This window comes from Protopterus annectens, chromosome 2.part1, assembly GCF_019279795.1.
Source record: "Protopterus annectens isolate FY-2018-M chromosome 2.part1, PAN1.0, whole genome shotgun sequence".
In the NCBI taxonomy this organism is placed as follows: Eukaryota; Metazoa; Chordata; order Ceratodontiformes; family Protopteridae; genus Protopterus; species Protopterus annectens.
This window is the reverse complement of record NC_056729.1, coordinates 1,074,898,317-1,074,920,279: the sequence shown is the minus strand read 5'-3', so window position 1 is coordinate 1,074,920,279 and position 21,963 is coordinate 1,074,898,317. Positions and strand designations below refer to the sequence as shown.

General features: G+C 38.7%; 1 protein-coding gene across 1 annotated transcript in view; it reads left to right on the top strand.

Annotated features, from left to right (window-relative positions):
- Window positions 1-21,963, top strand: part of LOC122794934 (adhesion G-protein coupled receptor F3-like) — a 190,830-nt gene that overhangs the window by 2,159 nt on the left and 166,708 nt on the right. Inside the window, exon 2 of the mRNA XM_044063529.1 lies at window positions 19,081-19,317. Coding sequence (XP_043919464.1) covers window positions 19,081-19,317 — 237 coding nt within the window. The remainder of the gene's footprint in view (window positions 1-19,080; window positions 19,318-21,963) is intronic.

Below are 21,963 nucleotides of genomic sequence, written 5' to 3'. Positions count from 1 at the left end.
AAACTGTTATCCTTTTCTGGTATTATAGATGGCCTGTGAAAAACAGAAATATGTGAACTTCAGGGTCTGTGCAGGTCGTAAGATATTTATTTTCATACAGCAGAGCAGAGCTTAGTTTATGAGCATGTTGCCAGCATAGTTTGCATGAACCTAGACAGGACACAAATCTTCATAATCCCATCGCAAATTAAAATGTCATCCTCAGCTACAGCAAAGAAGGCAAGAGACTCTTCCTTAAGAGTAGAATTTCATTTTATTTCAGGATTTAATGGTTAATTTAGTTAAAGTTGGTGATCCTTCCTGCATGCTTTTTCATGTATATCAGCAAACCACAGTCTGCAGTCTGCAGTATGCTACAGTGCAGTCATAGGTAACCAGTGTATTTGTATTGCTCAGTAAAAGTAGCTACAGCTGTCTCTGGTCACTTTGTTGATCCTTTACCACTCAGCAAGATGGGACCATGGCTCTCCCAAAACTACCCCAAGCATACCTCTCACAGCAGGAAATCTGGTCAAAACCACAAATAATTGGGTAACAAAGGCCCAAAAGTAGGACATTTTTTTTTAAATATTGCTCTTGCAATCTTAGAAAGTTTATAGAATAACAGGGTTTGCATTAGCATAAATTTTCTGAAGGGTATGAAATCTGAATCTCAAATGTCTGTCATTATTTTCTGACTTCAATCTTCAACGATTTGCCACTAATTTGTCAGAAAACCAAAATTATATGAGGAACAGACAAAAAATATGGAGTAAAAATCTGAATAAAAAAGTAGTTTGCCTTTCCAAAGCAAACTTCAAACTACTTGCATCCGAAGTGGAAAGCTTCACTATTCCCTTGCAGAAGGATAATGATATCCAGGATGTGGAATCCTACACCAAGGCACTCTATATGCATCTTCAGGATTGCATGGACCATGCTATCCCAAATAAAACCAAGACTCCTTCCTCAAGCAAGAAGAAACTAGTCTGGTGGACCCCGGCCATAAGCAAACTTTACAATAAAAGGAGGAGACTTATACAAAAAAAGGCCAAATCTCAAGTAGAAAAATCATCCCTGATCAGCATTAGTAAGAAATTGAGGGCCCTCATCAAGTCAACTAAAGCTAATTTTGAAAAGAAAGTTGCCAAGGATGCCAAGGATAACCATAAGACCTTCTATGGCTACGTCAAAAACCTAAATGGCAATGCCCAGGTCTGTTCTGAGCTAGTACAAAAAGGAACAAAATACACTGACCCTTCTGACATTGCCAACATCTTGGCTGACAGGTTCAGTGCAAAGTTCTCCCCCCCTCACCACCTACAGGGCCTATTACCATTCCAGGGGATTGTGTAAGTCCAATTATTACTGATACGTTGGTTAACAAGGCTCTATCTAAAGCTAAAAACACTGCCTCCGTGGGACCAGATGGTGTCCCAGGCTGTGTCATACGCGAGGTCCAAAAGGAATTAACCCCACATCTTAATACCCTGTTCAATCTCAGCCTCTCCACAGGATATGTGCCCATAGAATGGCACACAGCAACGGTGGTCCCGCTACACAAGGGTGGGGCCACAACTGTCCCTGGAGACTACCGACCAATAAGCCTGACCAGTCTGATCTGTAAGGCTATGGAGCAAATCATTATGAAACTCATAAATGGAGAGACTGGGAATCCTCAGTCGCTGGACTCCACACAGTTCGGCTTCGTCAAGTGCAGATCATGCCTCCTGAACCTGGTGGAGTTCTTTGAGACAGTTAATCAGGCTATAGATAAGGGAAAGGAGGTACACACGGCTTACCTTGACCTTGCTAAAGCATTTGACACCATTCCCCATTCAGGTATCATTGATAAGCTCACCAGCCTGGGCATAAACCCTTACGTCACAAGATGGATCGCAAACTGGCTCTCAGACAGATCCCATAAAGTAAGAGTAGCGGGATCTATGTCCGAATCCAGACCAGTAACGAGTGGTGTGCCTCAGGGCTTTGTCCTGGGGCCCCTCCTGTTTGGCATATACTTCTCAGAAGTACAGGCAAGCACGGAAGGGCTGTGGCTGACTAAGTTTGCAGACGATTGCAAACTGGGTGCTATAATAGAGTCTCCGGCCGACATGGAAATCCTCCAGAAGGGCCTAAATGAGACTGATGCATGGTGTCAAAGCCATGGTCTCAAGCTAAATGCAAAAAATGTATAGTAATCCCCTTTGGAAAAAACAGAGTACCATAAACTACAACATAGGAGGTAATCCCCTGAAATCTGAAGAAGAAATAAGGGATCTAGGGACCCAAGTAGATAGTCAGCTTTCCTTTGATAACCATGTTGCCAAAGTGGTTAGAAAATCCTTCTATGTGACCCATCTGATCACGAAAGGGTTCGCATCAAGATCTAAGGATGTAATGGTGCCCCTCTACTCTTCCCTCATCAGACCCATTATTGAGTGCAATGCACCAATTGGAATGTACCTGGCTAGACATCTCCAGCAGCTGGAGAGACCACAGAGGTACCTAACCAAGGGGATTACTGGCCTCAAACAGTTGCCATATGCAGCACGATTGAAAAAGCTAAGACTGTTCTCTGTTGCATACTGCTTTCTCAAAGGCGATCTCTGTCTAACGTACAGAGCCATGTCCAACCCAGAAAGGTTGAACATGCTCCATCTTAGCAAAACCAAATCTACCCGAGCTACATGCTCTAGGGATATAAACCTCAACACAACAATGAATCGAACATGCTGGAGGGATAGACTCCCTTCGCAGAGACTTCCCTTACTATGGAACAGGGTCCCGATCTACATAAGACAGAGCCCCTCACTATCAATCTTCAAGAGGAACCTTGATGAGTGGATGGGTAACAGAAGGTTCACAACAGGGATCACACCAACAGCACTACTAGATAGGGGCCAAGGGTACTAGCTGCTAGTACAAGGGTCTAGGGAACTACTAAAGGGGCGGTGAATACCGCACAACATGGCTGGGCTAATATATGCCTTCGGGCAGATAGCCCAGTACCAACCTATGAAACTATGAATATTCTGTGAAAATCTGAACCGTTGAGAGGATGACCCCAAGGTCTCATTCTTCAGCTCTGTGGAAGTACCTTCTTGGCATTTCTGGGACTCAGCCAAGAAAGGAGCATCAAGACAAAGAAAGACCATGAGGAAACCCTAAGTAACAGCATGATATAGTAAACAGAGAATACGCATGGTTTGTAAAAGTGTAAAACACATGGCTAGTCCAAGGCATTCCTAGTATGCAGCAATGGGCAGCATACGAATAATGAACACATTCCAGCAGCCTAAGAATAGAGTAATAGACAAGCATAATATGAGCAGCAGCAGATAAACTCCATACCTCTCAGTAACATGGATCTGGGTCCAACTAGACTAACAGAAACCTGGGTAAAAATACACCTGGTGATACCTGTGAACCACATAGCAGATGTGTTTACAAACAGGCAAACCACCACACACACACACACACACACACACACACACACACACACACACACACATATGCGCGTGCGTACACAAGCACACAAACAAAGTAAATGCAACGGCAGTTGTCAATTAGATATATAGTAAAAAATAAGTTGCCATCATACATTTTGTACTGTAATATGACCTGAAGATATGGAATAATATAAATGTTCTACAATGGCAATGTGATTGGTTTAGTCAGGCCAAAGCCAAAATGTGATATCAATGTCTATCACAAAATTCATAATATAAACCAATGTTTTATACTCACCACACAATCAGACCACACAGGCTAATAATGCATATGATTGATATAAAAGTCATAAGTTGGATGGTGCAGTGGTGTAGTGGTTTGCGTTGTTGCCTCACAGCAAGAGGTTCTCCGGTTTTATTTTTGGCTGTGGTGCCTTCTGTGTGGGGTCTTCATGTGGATTTCCTGTGGGTCCTCTGGTTTCCTCCCATGTTGCAAAGACATGCATCTGGAGTGTTTTTCCCTGGGCCTCAACTGAAAATTGGCTCATTCCAAGTCGGACTTTCCTGGTAAACAAATGTTAAATGAATAATGTCATACCGCAAACTGTAATGAAGCAGGAAAATGAAAAATACACAGCTTATCTCATACACCAGTGCATAATTCCATAATAAAACCTGAATATCACTGAATATTGAATCCTAGCTACAATGTGCGAATCTGGTCAGCATGGTTAAAAAGTATTACACCCTAAGCATATTATCTTGGTAATTCTCAACTGCTTTGTGTGTCTTTAGCAGATGCAGCCATTAAGAAGGACCTGGATATATAAGGCATTTAAACATGGAGTACTCATGTGGAATAGTGTTCAACATTTTCAGGATATTTGGCTTTTTGTCAAGTACTGCCATGCTAAATACAATTAAATTTGCAGGGCTTTTTATTTACATTTTGACATGATACTCACTTTAGGTATCATACCTATGTTGTAAAGTGGCCATAGAAGTGTGATAGTTTTTTTAGTTCACATTTGTTTCATTTTTGATTTCTCATAAAGTGAACCCTTCCACAGCCAGCACTAGGCAAGCTGGGAGCACTTATAGGTGCAGCAAAAAAGAAAGTATGTGGTTCAGCTGCATACTGTAGTAACATGTGTGTTTGTACTCTGAACGTATCTCTAATAAAGGTGAGACAAAAGTTCTCAATTTCACTGGGAGACATTTGGTCAGCATTCTCTTTGTTAATGACTAATAAATCAGCATTGCCGGGGCTTATTTAATTATGGGTGAAGACATCTCCCTTAGTGGTGTGGGAGGACATGAGAGAGAAGAGCACAGTTGTCATAGATGTCTCAGTGGAGGAATGGTGCTGTTACTGATAGACTGAGCCTTGAAGATGAAAACACACGAAGGACCTTTTGTGGAAAGAATGGATTTGGCATCCCAGTCATTAGGCAACTGCATACTCAATAACCAGATTTATAATAATGTTCCCTGCATAAAAAATGTAGTAGGTCCAAGTAGCTGTGAAAAGGACTATGCTATACTATTTACACTATGTTATCTGTGTATTTTGAGGGGGTCACGTCTGAAATGCTAGACTTCAGCAATGTGCATAACAACAAAAAAATGTTCAGTAGCTCTTTGGATACAAGTATATGTGCCAGATCTCTATAAGATAGCTTGAATTTATACAGCTTGATGCTAATGCAGCACTGCTCACTCAACATTGAGAGATGTACGGCAAGAATATAACTGTACTACAAAAGTAGGAAAAGCAGTACCTACACTTGTTTAAAATGCTAAGGCAAAAGTCCACAAATGGTGTGAATATAATGATGTATATCCTGCAGCAGGACATAGCTAGGCTGTGTTATCAAACTGAATTTGATTCCTACTGCTTTCACTGAGCAGTAGCTATCTATGCTGAATAATTATGCTTCCTTAGATGCTTTTCTCCCCGGGTCTCCACTGAAAGTGGGCTTCTGGCCCAGATGGACATCACTCGGTGAACAAATGTAATAAATAAATAAAATAAATATAATCAGATGGCTACAGAGATCTCCTTGACACACAGATCATCTGGATTTGATGAGCTGATATGTTAGGCCTTGGTAAAATAAAATAAAACATGCCAGTTAAAAGAACAGCATAAAATACTGCAAAGATACCAAACATAGGAAATAAAAGTTTATTAGTAACAGTACTTTCATCTTGTAAAAAAGGCACCCTACTGAAATGTTAGGGCTTGAGATGCCGAGTCCTAAAATGATGAAAAAAACCCCAGAAAAAATAGGTGTGGACCTCTTGGGTTTTCAGTCCTGAGTGATGCCTGCCCGGAGGGAAGGAATAACCAATTTTACAAAGCCTTTCACTCTTGATCCTAAACGGTGAACAGATTTCTACATGTAGTCGGTGGTGGAGCTAGCTCTAAAAAGAGCTGTTTTAGCCCTGTGGGCAGCTGGAGCTCTATATAGAGCTGTTACAGATCTCTATGAGCTCTGAGAAGAGCTGTTTTGTGTTTAGAATGCCCTTTCGGGCAGATGCGGTAGTTCTAAAAAGAACTGTTTTGTTTGGTTCACCGAAGCTGTGTCTGTGCCTCTGGCTGGTCTTACCGAAGCTGATACAGATTTCTGTGAGCTCTGAGAAGGGCCGATTTGTGTTTTGAATGCCCTTTCAGGTGTTGGTGGTGATGATGAAAAAAAAGATCAATATATAGGAGACGTATGAGTATCAAACAACACTGCTCTACTTAATCTTTGTTTTTATAGAGGCAAGGTCTGCTGCAGCCCCAGTGAGGGGGGGGGGGGCTAAGGCACCCACACCCCAAACTTTAGGATCATCACCACTGGAAAAAGAAAAGTTTCTGAAAAAAATGTCAAGTACAGATTTAATACATGTAACTCTGGATTTTCTTTAGTTCAGTCTCTAAAGGATTTTCTTTAGTTCAGTCTCTAAATGTTGGATCTTGGCATTGCAATTCCTGACATTTCAAATGCATACATGTAAAAAATGACTTCATCCGACTATGATGATACAAACTAACATCCTTTTTGAAAGCATTAAGTATCACATCACCATAACACATGACTAAGAACAGTTAGTGCATCGGTTTTCTTCTTAAAAAAAAAAAAAAAAAAAAAATACAATAACCTGTCTCATTAATCCCTGGAGTATTTTAGGCTTCCAGGTTCAACTGCCACCAGTATTCTATCCAATCCAGTCCATCCGCTGTCCCAAAACTCATACTTGTTTTGTTCAAAAAATCAGTAAGAGTGAACTTCTATCCTTTAAAGGCAACACAAGTAAGGTAGTGCCTGTATGAGGCATAATCTCTATTCCCAGTTTCAATAACATCTATGTGCTTAGATTCTAAAATGCAGTTCACTAGAAGTTCTTCCTAAGCAAAGAGCTCTGCGCATCTCACACCTAGCAATATACATAACTGGATTTATAGTTAGGGAAACTGGAAACATTTTAAAACCTGACAGTAAGATGAATGTCTATAGCCCCATAATCAATGCTCATACACTTGCTACATGCTTTGCATTTGAACATCTAAATGGAGCTTAGGGTTTAGTACACAACTTATTTTGAAAGGCTTCCTTGAAACTTCTCCCTCTCATTTATATAAACAGAAGTGCATCCTTTATCTTACTCAGTGTATCAGGAAAGCCTTTAAATCTTTAGGATCTCCCAGTTTCTGTAGTGGTCAGTATTATAAATACTTCATCTAAGGAATTAATGAGAACTCTACAAACAGAAAAATCTTTATCACATTTTTTGACTGCTGATGTCCTGTCAGAAATTTTGCATGGCTTATAAGTCACATAATTTTTCCTGTTTACTTTCATTTCATTTCTTAGATATTAAATCTGTGGGATGCACCCAGGAAGAAAGTGTCAACTTAAATTTCATACTGCATGGCTACTGTCAGACTACTTGCAGGACATGTAGATGATATTACAGTTCACATTACATAACACCAGTCAGTTGATGCAGTAGGGAAACATAATTCCTGTTTTATTCATGTTTTTTTATTCATTTTAATTGATTTGTTATGAGATGAAGTAATTAGGTAGATAGGGTTTACTTATTTAAATGCTTGGTTTGTCTTGTATGTCTAGTTTCCTTTGAAAGATGTCTGAATGTGAGGCACTAGACATTTTATAATAAACTGCTGTCTGTGGGCCTGTTGTCATTATTGTCATAATTTCATGTGATCCAACTGATTCTGTAAATTCAGTTATATGGGAGCTGTAAAGTAGTTGGTAGCCAGTTTGGTGCTCACACATTTATTTAGTTTGTTTACTGTGGGTAGTATGCTGCCATAGACCATTTGCAGGTATAGCCCGAGTAATTTGGATACTTTTACTCAGTTGCCTTCTGATAATTTTGTGTTATCTAGTTGATCCATTGCAAACAGCATTAATTGCAGCAAATGCAGGCTATTAGCCATGTGCATTTCTCAAGCAAAACTTTCTGTGATTCCTTTCCAGTGGCCTGTTACATGTCCTCTTCCAGGACCACAGTTTTATTCCATGCTAATACCACAATGAGAACCACTGATGTGGACAGTAGTATAGGTCAGTTATGAAAACGTGTCTAAACATAACATTAACAGATAGCAATGTTATTGCTCATTGAGCAATGATTGTATATTATATAAATGTATTCTGATGTCTGTCATGGATAGGGGTACAAGTCTTAAATCCCACATTGCTCTTCCCAAATTAATGAGGGACAATCTGCACCACTGCAACTCATATATGTAAGGAAGAAGGTGACTGGCATTAGAAGCTTAGGTAAAATGTACACTACTGCCTTGAGTTATGAACACTTGTTACACCCAAATAAGGTGTACCTTGTCAACCTCAGAAAATTGCTACATGCATTTACTGTGCAATTGTATGAAACTGAAAGTTCTGTTAATTTTTGAAATATGTGCAGCCTTTACGGAACGTATGGCATCAGAGCCACTGATGATCTTTTTCCTTTTTGTTTGTATGTGACTATTGTTTAGACTTTAGGAACGCTAACTGAAACAGGAAGCTACATCAACATGCCTGAATTATAGACATGGAAGACTTGATTTACATTCTGAGGTTTCAGACTTAAAAAAAAACAAACAAAACAAAAGAGAATCAGTCTAGCAGCTCGGTTTCATGATAATGCAGTGCACCTTTGTAAGAAATCAATGAGTAAACAGTCATAAACAAGTTTATGTAATTATGCATGACAAATAGCATTTTAAATCCAGAGAAACCTACTAGCTGTATCTGGTACAATGTAACACTACTATTGCTCACTGAGCAATGGGTTTCTCTTGGCACAAAAGTAGTCTGATGTTCATTCATATAAGCATGGCACATATAACATTAGGCCAGGGATGTGCAAACATTTGCAGAAAACCATTGAAGGTGTGGAAAGCTATAGATATGTTGATGATGGCAGAGAAAGTGGAGACATCTGCTCAGTGAACAAAGTAAGAAGGTAGTATCTATAAATCATCCTCATCATCTACAGTGTCAGTTTCAGTGTCCAAACAACCACATGGTGTTCATGGTCTCTGTGCTGAAACAAATATGGATGTTACATAGTAACAAGGTGGCAGAATACTGCCTTTGTCAGGGACCCTATTATTCTGCATTATGCAGGCCAAGTGTATACGAAGGGTCTCACTTGTGGGATGTTACAAGTCTCCTCCACAACAACAGTGACTTAATCAGCTCCAGTTCCCTATAGCAGGTGACTAAGTCAGATGTTCCCCATTGATGGGTAGTACCGTGGCTCAGAGGTAATGAATTTTTTCTCATAGCTTCAGGCTCTGGAGTTCAGTCCTGACTTCCTGATGCTCTCTGTGTGTTATGTGCATGAGGTATATGCAAGTTTTTTCTATGTCTGCATGGTTTTCTCAAGATGTTATGGCTTCCTCTCACCTCATAAAATATGATGGTTTTATAGATACTTACTGTATATATATATATATATATATATATATATATATATATATATATATGTGTGTGTGTGTATGTGTGTATGTATGTATATATATATATATATATATATATATATATATATATATATATATATATATATATATATATATATATATAGATTCATAGGTTGGTATTAGTCTATCTGCCCTAGGGCCTATACAAGCCTAGCCTTAACATTTTCCTGGCTATTTCTTCCAGAATATTTACTTCCCTGGTCCCCTGTCTAGCAGGGCAACTGACGTGATCCCCGGGGTAAATTTCCTATCTCCCATCCAGTCATCAAGGTTCCTTTTGAAAAGGGCCAAAGAGACGCTCAGCTTGACATGTATCAGCAGTCTATTACAGAGTATGGGGAGTCTCTGGGCCAGGAACCTATCCCTAATCTATGAACCTATGAATCCAGCATGATTTGTTCATTGTGATGACCAGGTTTAGATCCATGGAGCATGTGGCTCTGAGGGATTGGGATTTCTTTAAGTGTAGCATGTCCAACAGCACTGGGTTTGACATGGCCGTGTATGTTAAGCAGAGATTGCCTCTGAGTAGGTGATATGTGACAGAGTATAGATGGAGTTTTTTTTAGACGGTCAGCATAGACCATCTGCTTTAGGCATGTGATTCTTTTAGTGATGTATTTCTGTAGCCTTTCCAGTTGTTGCAGGTGTCTTGTGAGGTACATACCAAATGGGGAATTGTAGTCTATAATGGGTCTAATGAGGGCTGAGTACAGTGGGACAATGACCTCCTTTTTTCTAGATGAAAACCCCTTAATGATGAGGTGTGCCACATAGAAGGATTTTCTGACTGTTGTGGCTATGGGGTTATCGAAGGTGAGACCACTGTCCACCTGTGTCCCTAAGTCCCTTATCACACTTTTGGTGTTTAGTGTACTGCCACTTATGTGGTAATTCATGGGTACTTGGGTTTTCCCAAAGGGGATAACTATACATTTCTTGGCACTGAGCTTGAACCCATGGCTCCGGCACCAAGCATCTGTTTCTGTAAGGCCCTTTTGTAGAATAGCCACATCATTTGGGGATTCAATAATGGCTCCCAGTTTGCAGTCATCTGTGAACTTTGTTAACTAGAGTCCCTTAGTGCTGGCCTGTACTTCAGAAAAGTAGATGCCAAACAAGAGTGGTCCCAGGACTGAACCCTGAGGTACTCCGCTTGTCACTTGTCTGGAGCTAGATTTTGAGTCAGCTACTTTTACAGTGTGGGTTCTGTCAGTAAGCCAATTTGCAACCCATCGAGTGATGTAGGGATTAATGCCCAGCTTAGTAAGTTTATCTATGATTCCAAAGTGGGGGATGGTGTTGAAGGCTTTGGCGAGGTCCAGATAGGCTGTGTGGATAGCCCTACCCTTGTCCACGGCTCTGGAGACTGATTCAAAGAAGTCAATCAGGTTGAGGAGACAAGATCGGCCCTTTACGAAGCCAAATAGGGTGGGGTCCAGTGTTTGAAGGTTGCCAGTGGTATTGGTTTATACGTTCCATGATAATGCGTTCTATGGCTTTGCAGATCAGGCTTGTCAGACTAATGGGATGATAGTTACCAGGATCCAAGGTGGATCCCCCCTTGTGGAGTGGGATAACTGTTGCTGTGCACCACACATTGGGCACAAATCCTGAGATGAGGCTATGATTAAACATGACACTTAGGTGGGGTGCCAGTTCATTTTGTAGTTCATGTAGTACACAGCCCGGAATGTCATCTGGTCCCATGGATGCTGTATTCCTAGCTTTGGAGAGTGCATTTTTTACCTGTGTGGCCATGATTACTGCAATTTGGCAATCTTCTGATATTGAGATGGGTCCTTTAGGGGGTGAGAGGGGGTGAAGTTGGCACTGAATCAATCTGCCAGGATCTTGGCAATATCCTTGGGATCAGTATATTTGATGCCATTCTGTTGTAGCTCAGAGCAGATCTGAGCATTGCCATTTACATTTTTGACATAACTATAGAATGCCTTGTGGTTGTCCTTGGAACCTTTGGCAATTTTATTTATGTAACTAGCTTTGGAGGATTTTATGAGGGATCTCAGCTTCTTACTGAGGCTGGTAAGGGAGTTTTTTGCATCCTGGGATTTTCCTCTTTGCTGCAACAGTTTCTTCCTTTTGTTGTATAGTTTGTTTATGGCAGAGGACCACCAGATTGGGTTCCTTTTTTTGGAGGAGACTGTCTTGGTTCTGTTTGGAATGGCATGATTCATGCATGAGTGGATGTGCTCGTATAGTGCTATAGTGTATGATTCAGTAGTCGAACTTTCAGTTCCCATCTGCATGGGTGTCATAACTTTTGTCACCTCTGATTTGAGTAGCATGAAGTTGGCTTTGAAGAAGTTTTTTATGGAGGTTTCCATACTGGGGTGGGGGGGTTGTGGACTTCAAGGGTGATTAGCTTATGGTTAGACCTGACCAATGAGGGGGATGACTACTGGTGTGGAGCATCAATCCCCCATGTTGGTGATGACCTGGTCTAGGATATTTGAGCCCCTGGTGGGACTATGGATTAGTTGGTCCAGGGCTTTGGAATTTATGAATTCCAAGAACTGTTGGGCAAAGGTGTTGGTACCAGAGTAGTTTTCCCAATTAATGGCAGGGTAGTTGAAATCACCCAGTATTAGGGTGTTTGGTTGTATCTTAATATTTTCTAGTATGCTTAGAAAGGTGTAGTCAGAATCTTGGGGCATGGTGTGGGATTTGTAGCAAGCTACAATTTGGACTGCAGTCTTACCCAGTGTTAGTTGCACCTGTAGGATTTCAGATGGATTGTGTTGGGCAACTAGCCTGGAGATGTGAATATCCTTGGTGAATATGGACACTCCTCTGCCTTTAGTGCTTTGGTCCTGGTTTGGTGGCCGAAAAGTGTGTTAAGAGTTGTAGCCTGGTATTGCAGGGGTGCTCTCTGAAGCCTTGAACCAGGTCTCAGTTACTGCACAGATATTGATGTTCTCCATTTTTAGAAGTGCCTCGATAGAGTGCACTTTGAGGTTTAGACTTCTAGCATTGAGTAGCATTACCTTTATATTTTGCATGCTTATATCTGTTACGGTGGTGGTTTTGTCATTTGAGCTTTGCCTAAAAAAGGCACTATAGGGATGCCAAGAGCCTTAGCCAGTAACCTGAATCCCTGGGGCAACAGGTGCAGACCATCTCTGGCAAAGCATCATGGTCTGTCCATCATGTCATCCCAGGCAGACAGATACTGGATCCCCTTTGTATGACACCAGAAACGTAGTCAATTGTTGAAGTCAATCATTTTGTCCTTATACTTGGTATCATTCTGGGCGAATGCAGGATGCTCCTCATTGTTAGGGTCATACCATATGTGTGTATATATGTATATATATATATATATATATATATATATATATATATATATATATATATATATATATATTCCCTTACCCTTGTTGTCCATGTCATGGCTACAAAGGGTACAAGATAGACCAGTCCGCTTAGTCAGATGACAGATGAAGAAATGAAACACACTTCTGGCATTATTTCATTACAGTCATGTCTGATGACCTAAAACAGCTGAATGATTGAGTGCATACAACTCACTGCAGTCATATCAAGTATGGCGTAACTACATGCTAGTGTTGCTAATTTGACCTATGGTCCCTTAGTATTTAATGTGTGATGCCCTTTGGCTACATAAAAATACGTGATGTAACGCACATAGACTGTGCCAGCCAAGCACCTGAACTACCCTTTCTAGATATCAGCCACCTGATCCACTTCTACATAAACTTCACTCAGTCCCAGTTTTTCACCTGCCCAGCCAGCTATTGCAGACATTGGGCAGTGGTCATCTACCAAGGCTGTAGCAGGCACATGGCATCTCAGAACAGTGAATGCATTAATTTGCCTTTGCTTGCTGTTGCTTCCCCCTTGTGTCATTAGTATTACCACTGTATAGTGTAGGACTAGTATTTTCCTACAAAAAATATTGTAGTACATTTGACACAGGCTGATGACATGGCATACATGACTGCATGGGCACTGTTATTGTAATTGCAGGACACATAGGTGATAATACAGTTCACATTACATAACACCTGTCAGTTGATGCAGTAGAACACTTTACACCTCGTGGTTTTATTTAATTTAAGTTTAGTTTATTTGTGCTTTGCTGACCAAGTGAGTTCCCCTCGGCTAGTAGCCTCATTTCAGGAGAGAATCAAGGCTGTACTCATAGTGGGTAGGATATATTCGACCAGGGCTCCAAAAAACCTTATTTTCAAAACATATGTGGTGCTAGAGTGCTGTTATTGGTGTTAGAGGAGGAAAACATTTAAGAGGACATCAGCCAAGAAGGTACTTCTGATCAATGCAGAATTTCAGAGTAGTGAGCTATTTAATGAAAAAGCTGTAAAAATTAACGTTATTTTAACAAAAGGACTGGATATAGCAATGCTGATTCAAATGATCTGTGAAGATTAACCAGGAGAGAATGAGATGCTGCAGAAGATATGGAAAAATAATTTTGCATAAGCAGCAACTTAAGTTACAGGGAAAAGAAAGCTGCCTGTCTAAAGAAAACTAGGGAAATAAATGATATTAGAGATGTAAGGCAGTAAGCAGTTATGAGTAAACATGCTTATTCAGTAAAGTAGCTGACTCTAAGGTCAAGTTTCTCTACTCAGCTGCAAGAAAGGAGAAATAGTAAGAAAAGGACTGTTTATGAGATAGAGAGAATATAACTTTGGCAGGATAAATAACACTCGTGTTGCAGTTGTAATAAAATATTAGCTTGGGGTACAGCTGGAAACCAGTTGGAGAAACATTCATAGAATGCAGTGTGAAAAATCTTTTGTTCTGAAGATAACCAGCAGCAAGAATAAAAAACAGGAAGAGACTGATAACAGATGTGATATACTGGGCAGGGTAATTTTGTTATTAGGGTTTGATATAAAAGACATAAGGGCATTAACTGGGTCTATATCAGATTGTCGAATGGTGAGAACTTCAAAGCTTCAAACTTCGAACTTGAAAGTTTGAAGTCTCAAAACGTCGAATGTCAAAAAAACAAAAACAAACTCAAAACCCAAAACAAAAAAAAAATGCTTTATGCAGCTGGGCAAGCCCCCCTGCACCCCTCACACCCCCCCACTACTTAAGTATACCAACTCCGAGATCGCACTACAGTGCAGTAAAGGGAAATATTCCCTTCCCACACTCTATAACAATCTCTGTTATACGTTCCGAAGTTTTTACCCTTCGAACTTTCAAGTTCGAAGTTTAGTGCTTCAAACTTGTCAGCATTCGACAAAATGTTATATCCCCATTAACTCATTCAGGAAATAAAACTTTAGGTGAGGTTACATTTGAAAGTTTTATATATGAATGTGACACAGATGAAGGGGAGACGAGGAGGAAAAAACAGGGTCTGTGTAAAAAAGTAAAGTAAACAGAGGTAGGGTAAGGAAGAAACAGGATATTGAAAAATATATGCAAACAGGGAAAAAGGTTGATGAGAAGAATGGTTGTGTATTTGTGATATAAGATGCAGATGCAATTTGTAAGATACCTAGAAGATGTGAGGAAAAGAATTTAAGAGAAAATGTGAATTGCTATGGAGAGGCAAATGACATGGACAGTAAGTAAAGAAATATGTTCTGGGATTGTGTTAATAAAAGTTTTAAACATTAAGATTTTGTATGTTATAGTGGTGGTCTATGGGGAGATGCTGGTGTGTGATAAGAGAGTGAAGATAAAACCAATAAGATTAATTGAAGTATATGCTTTTGCAAATGTACTATGAAGGTGTGTAAGCAGTAATGGGGAGAGTTGGGGTTGCCATAATGTTTAATGTATTTACCTCACTGAAAAAAGGGTTCAGGGTTTGATTCTCGCCTTTTGAAGGGCAACTGAATAAGCTTAAAATGTTCTACAAGGGCAACCAGCCTAGTACTTAACTATGAAGCTATAGTCTTGCAGACTTGTCAAATCATAACACAGTTTGGGTAAGAGTAGGTAAGAATGAAGAAGTGATTAAGGTGAGAGTGAAAGAGATTGACAGGAGAAACTGAAGAATGAGAGAGGTAAAAAGGAAGCTATGGCAAGATCATATTTCAGATACTGGTCACACTGGTAGATACTATATAAAGAAAACTACAAGAAAGTCTATCTTGAGGTGAAGTGAGAACTGAGAAGGAGGAAGAAAGAGCAGTACAGGGGTCTAAAGAGACAGTGAGAGAAATTATTAGAGGGAAGAAATGAGGCATTTAATGAAGCAGAAAAAACATTTACATAAGCATGATAGAGAATGGATAAACTGATGATGATGTACATGTGAATTTCTTTCTGAAAGATAAAAAGGATACAGTGCAAGTTTTTTTTATGCAAAGAGATTAAATGGCTGGCAGGAAACACGAATCAGATGGCAAATGGTAAGGGGCGATATGGCACAAGTTGGAGGAGATTATGGATATTCTTGTGAGTTACTTTGCATGAGGAGAAAGGTTTGGAGTGAGATAGGTGGGGGTAAGGGGACACAAAGGGTCTTAATAGAGTGGTGAAGAATATTTTGAGGGACGAAGTAGAAGCTATAATAGGAATCAGATCCAGGGACTAACAGACTTAGTTATGAATTTGTGGAAGTGTTGAATTAATGGATAGATGACAGTAAAAAGGAAGAAGAGCTTCGTATGGAAGAAGAAGAAAGGAAAGAACTAAAGAAATGGAGGCCAATGACACCCGGCGGTGTGAACATTTGCAATAGATGATGGTTACTGTTGATGCGAAATCTTGAACCCATGTACAAAAATGGGGAAAAGGCTGCTACGGATAGATGATGGTTACTGTTGATGCGAAATCTTGAACCCATGTACAAAAATGGGGAAAAGGCTACTACAGATGGATGGACACCAGATAACATAGGTTCATAGATTAGTACTAAGCTACCTGCCCTTGCGAGCCATTTTAAGCCTAGCCAATTATCCCTTGTGAGACTCAAACCCTGCGCGTTGTCTTTGTAAGGCAAACACCTTATCTATTAGGCCACCCTCCCAACCCAGATTATAAATCTTTGAAGAGAATAATGCAGTGAAAACTGCAGAAGGTGATAAAATAAATAGTATGCAGTGTGTTTTATCTGAAGAATAAAAGGGTAAATGAGATCTTAATTGTTGTAAAACAAGCAATAAATTCTGTAAGAGAGAAACATGAGAAGAGAGTAGAAGCATGTGACACAGAGAAAGCATTTGACAGTGTAAGCCACTGAAGGATGTGGAGGATTTGAGATGAATATACAACTGCAAGATAAACCTAGCCAAGCTAGAGTTTTCACTGTGTGATTCCTTAGAATCTCTTGTAAAAGAGGATAATGGGATATATGCAAATGACCCTTTTAGGACGTCAGGTATTTCAGCTATACAGCAGTTCTGAATGCCCATGATTTCTATCTTTTTAAGTTTGTTATGGACAAATTCAGGGCAAAAAAGACAAACCCCACTAGCTGGCCTGAATTTGTCCATTAGAGACATAAAAAGAAAAAAAAAAGTCATGGGCATCCAGAACCTTGAGACATGGCTCAATAAATCCTCATCTTTTGATTATTACATGACAACAGTAGTCAGAAATTTCTTCTACTTATTGTAGCTAATTGCCAAGGAAATATTTTTATTTATTTATTTATTTATTTATTTATTTAACATTTGTTGACCGGGAATGTCCGACTAGGTTCCACACAGCCTGTTTTCAGCGGAGGCCCGGGGAGAAATGCTCCAGATGCATGTCTTTGGAATATCATGTGAATCTAAACAGGTCATCACTCACTTATATTCAGCATTGATTATGGTAATTACTGAGTATAATGCCTGCTTCAAGAAGTATCTCAATAGACATATTAGCCAACTAGAAAGACCCTAGAGATTCTTAACTAAGAAGAAAACATGTTTAAAGATTCTGAGCTACCAAGAGAGGCTGGAGGCACCATCACTTTAATCAGTATCTTATAGACTATTGAAGGGAGATCTATGCCCCACCAAATATGCCATCAGACCCCATTCTACTGAATTTTCTGTCTCACCTAGTCTAATTGCTCCGCAGATAGATATGCACTCCAATAACAGTGCTGATAAACTGAAATAGACTGAATTATAATGTCCATAACTTCTGCATTCATTATACTGTCCGTAAATTCTGTAGTCAGAATGTCAAATCTTACTGTCTCTAGTAACAGTGCTGATAAACTGAAATAGACTGAATTATAATGTCCATAACTTCTGCATTCATTATACTGTCCGTAAATTCTGTACTCAGATATAACAGTGCTGATAAACTGAAATAGACTGAATTATAATGTCCATAACTTCTGCATTCATTATACTGTCCGTAAATTCTGTACTCAGAATGTCAAATCTTACTGTCTCCAATAACAGTGCTGATAAACTGAAATAGATTGACTTATAATACTACGTAGCTTCTACACTCATTATACTCAGAATAATATAATTAATATTCTGGAATGCTGGATATTTGACCTGACTTCTGTAGTCACCCTCAGGTGTCTGTACCAACCTTTTGGGGACTGCCCTACAATGACTTTCTTCTTATCAGTCGAAAAGAACTAGCTAACTAACTCACAGTGTCTGCAGTATCTCCTAATAATCGCAAAACTCAGTAAATTTCTCCACACCTCTTTAACCTTGGGTCCCAAGCCCATTTGTATTTAATGTACTGTGCATTCTGTCAGCACATATTATTCTTATCAGTATTCTTTTTTTAACAAAAAAAACATCTTTATTAAATTATCACATATGACATAGGCAATCTTACATTTATATAAATGAAAATCAAACATTGACACCACTTTAGTTGCAAACATTTTGCATCACAGACACCATTTAAACAAGTGCAGTTGCAAGCATTATACATTACTTACATAATCTAACCGGTCATTGTCAGTTAAGTACTATACAGTTCACTCAAACCCTGGCTTATTTTAAACCTTGTTCCTTCTCAGCATATATTGTTCTCACAATTCCCATGTTTTCCTATATATTTATTTGTATTATTGGCTGAAGGCTTCTGAAACATTCCTTTATGTGTTCTGTAATGTGGCTGCATCTGTAGGCCTTGAAATGAAACCTAATCTTATACCACCTGTGCGGCTGAGACTGACTCTGTGGGTTAAGCAGTGCAATGCACTCTCATCTTGCAAATGAATCTGGATGATTGGGTGGGTACCCTCAAATGAACCACAGCACTGACTGACCTAGTCTTGCAGGAGAAACTGAGTAAGGGATGAGGATAGATACTCACAAGGTATATAATGTCATGCATAGAGAAGAAATGCATTGATGTAAAATTTAGTTTTACTTGCACAGCATTCTAACTTTAATGCTTTTTTTTTTAATTTTGATGTCAAGTCATACCAATGCCCGTTTTATTTTTTTCACATTCTGTTATACTTAGTATAATAGTTTGAAAGGAATGAATACGGTTTCATGCAAATATTAACATGAATATCATAAATGCATTATTGCTAACATTACTATTAATTATTTATTGGAAATTTAACAGATAGTCCAATTTGTGTACAAAGGAATAAACGACAGCAGTATATTTAGTCAACTGTTGATCTACGCTTAAGAGAATATTAGCACTGATGTGCCTAATAAAACTCATTATTATTTTTTAAAGGGTTTGTCAATATTACCACATTCTCTGCACGCATGCCATATCAGAGCAAATTTACAATACTGTGCCATTTAAACAGTATTCTACCTACATCAACGGTGACATGGTTTGTGCAGAAACCATTCAGCAATATAACTGAAGGCATTTTCAGAGGAGTTATTTCTGATATTACTACTACAACCGATGCAAGCTCAACAACATCTAATCTTACAGTTAAAAGTGCCACAGCCCTCTGGAGAGGTATCATTATTTGTTTAATATGTAAATAGAATGCATTGTTAACTCATATTTTCACCTTCATTTTTGTTTTATTTTTTTAAATGATGCAAGTATTAAGTGTGACTACTTTATTGCTATAGTTCAATATTTCTAACCAGTCTCAAAAATTTACAAAGCAATAAAGGGAAATGATTTGTATGAATGTTGCCTATTTTCACACCATTTGCATCTATGTTGAACAAGTCACTCAAAAGGAAAAAAAATTTAGGCTCATACAATGGCGAGTAACTGTGCTGCTAAGTTCCCCCATACACTGTCTCAGTATAGACATTCTCATACTGTTTCACTTCTTATTTTAAGACTCACTCCTTTACAAAGTAATTCAATTATAGTTATTATGAAAGAGAAATATGCAAACACATTGCAATGATGTACAAGCAATAACTACACTTTATTTAAAGTGCTTAATATGATGGTTTTTATAACATAGCTACAACATGTGCAAAAATTTAATAGTTGTGCTATTAAATGAACCTGCATGCTCAGCGATGTGCATCACTTATGTAAAAGTTTAAGACCATTGAGATGTGACTGTTATTTATTCTATTCTATAAAAAAATTCCATGACAAGGATTACATTACTAAAGAGATTTTATTTTTCACCCAGTGCTTACCGCGTCTTTCCAGAATTAATTTTGCATATAATGATATGATATAACATTTCATTTCAATTCCCTTTCTTTATGTAATTACAATAACTACTTACCTTAACTGTGCATCTTTTCTTTGAAAATATTTAATGTGTAGTCTTTGCATCTCCTTAACATACAGTATTGTGGCATGGAGAGTCAATGCCCTGAGTGCGACTCAAATGTTCTGGTATCAACTATTGACTCAGACACCAAAGGATTAGGTGAAGAAGGGTGGACATGTTTTAATAATGCCAGCACACTTGCTGTAATGTGAGCATCTGAGAAGTTGGTGTACTGCATGCATATAAGCCTGGTATGTGTCCTCTGCTAAGCCAAAGTAGGTTTGTGATATCTTTCTCTACAAAAGTGAGGGTTCACTGAAATGCACAGGAAAAAAATGTCAGTTCCTCATGTTTGTGAGCTTTCACATCAATGACTACTTGAGATCTTTAGCTGGAAAAAACAAATCCTTGCATCCAAGAGTTGATGACTATTATAAACTGACTTCCACCATTTTCATCCTGGGCCAGTAAGGTGAGTTGACAGACTAACCCCCTACAGAAGGTCACCTAAAGGTCCAGCCAATGAGGTGGAATGTATGATTTAACAGGATAACTAGGTGGGATCTTATTGCCAAAAAAGAGTAGAATAAGGAAAAATAGAGTTTAAAACGTCTCTTCTTGTATCATCTGCAACGTGCCTAAATTAGTTGCTTTAGTGAACATTAAGACTTACAGCTGGTTTGCTGCTTTTTTATATAAAATGTGTCTCATCTTTACAGCAGTTATTATGCTGTTTGTTACAGAAAAGACTTGAGTATGGTTGCATCCCCAAACACTCATATTAGGTTATATGCCCACTTCTGAGAAAAAAAAATTAAGACAGAGCTACAAATACCTTGCTGTTTATACTTTTCATGCTCCAGACATTTAAAATGTAATGAAAAATATAAAATAAAAACCAGACAGATAAAGTTCAAAACAAGGCAATGGGAAATTTCATCCAGTGTCAGTAGAAGAAGCATGGCTAACATATATGCATATATATCTGCGTATATAATTCCAATATTAGCATATATAAATAGCAGGGGGAATAGGGGAACAGTACCCCCACATGGAGAGGTGCAGTGTGGCTTGCCACTGCAAAGATATTTGTTGGTTTAGCCTGCTCAGGAGTAATTCTCTGAACAGCCTGTGTAGCCATTCTGTATTTTGACTCATTTATATCAATATTATGGACATCACCATTATGAACATTCAATGAGTAGATCCATGTATAGATAGTTATAGTTATAAATATAGATATAGATAGTTATAAATATAGATATAGATATATCTATCTATATCTATATTTATAACTATAACTATCTATATCTATATTTATAACTATAACTGTCTATATCTATATTTATATCTATATCTATTCCTATGTGTGTGTGTGTCCATATCTAGATCTATGTCTACATGTGTATCTATATCTATCGAGTATACACACACACACACACACACACATATATATATATATATATATATATATATATATATATACATATATATGTGTGCGCGCACGTGTGTGTGTGTGTGTGTGTGTGTGTGTGTGTGTGTGTGTGTGTGTGTGTGTGTGTGTGTGTGTAGACATATATATGTATATATCACCACATACACAAATCCACCAATGGATCTGTCTCTCTTTATCAAATTGCCAAAACATTGAAATGCTAAACAACCTATAAATATTTAAAATCAGGACATCAAAAAGAAAACTAAACCTATTTTTCCAGGGGAACAAGTTCCCCTGTACCCCATACCCCCTGCTAATTATATATATCAACTTCAAAATCACATTACAGTGGGGAACGGGCAAACATCCTGTCCCCTCTTCTCTGCAATCTTACATAACAGAGCTCCACTTCTTTGCTATGTATTTATCTGTTCAGTGTTTTATTAAATTGATAAACAGACATACCAACAAACTG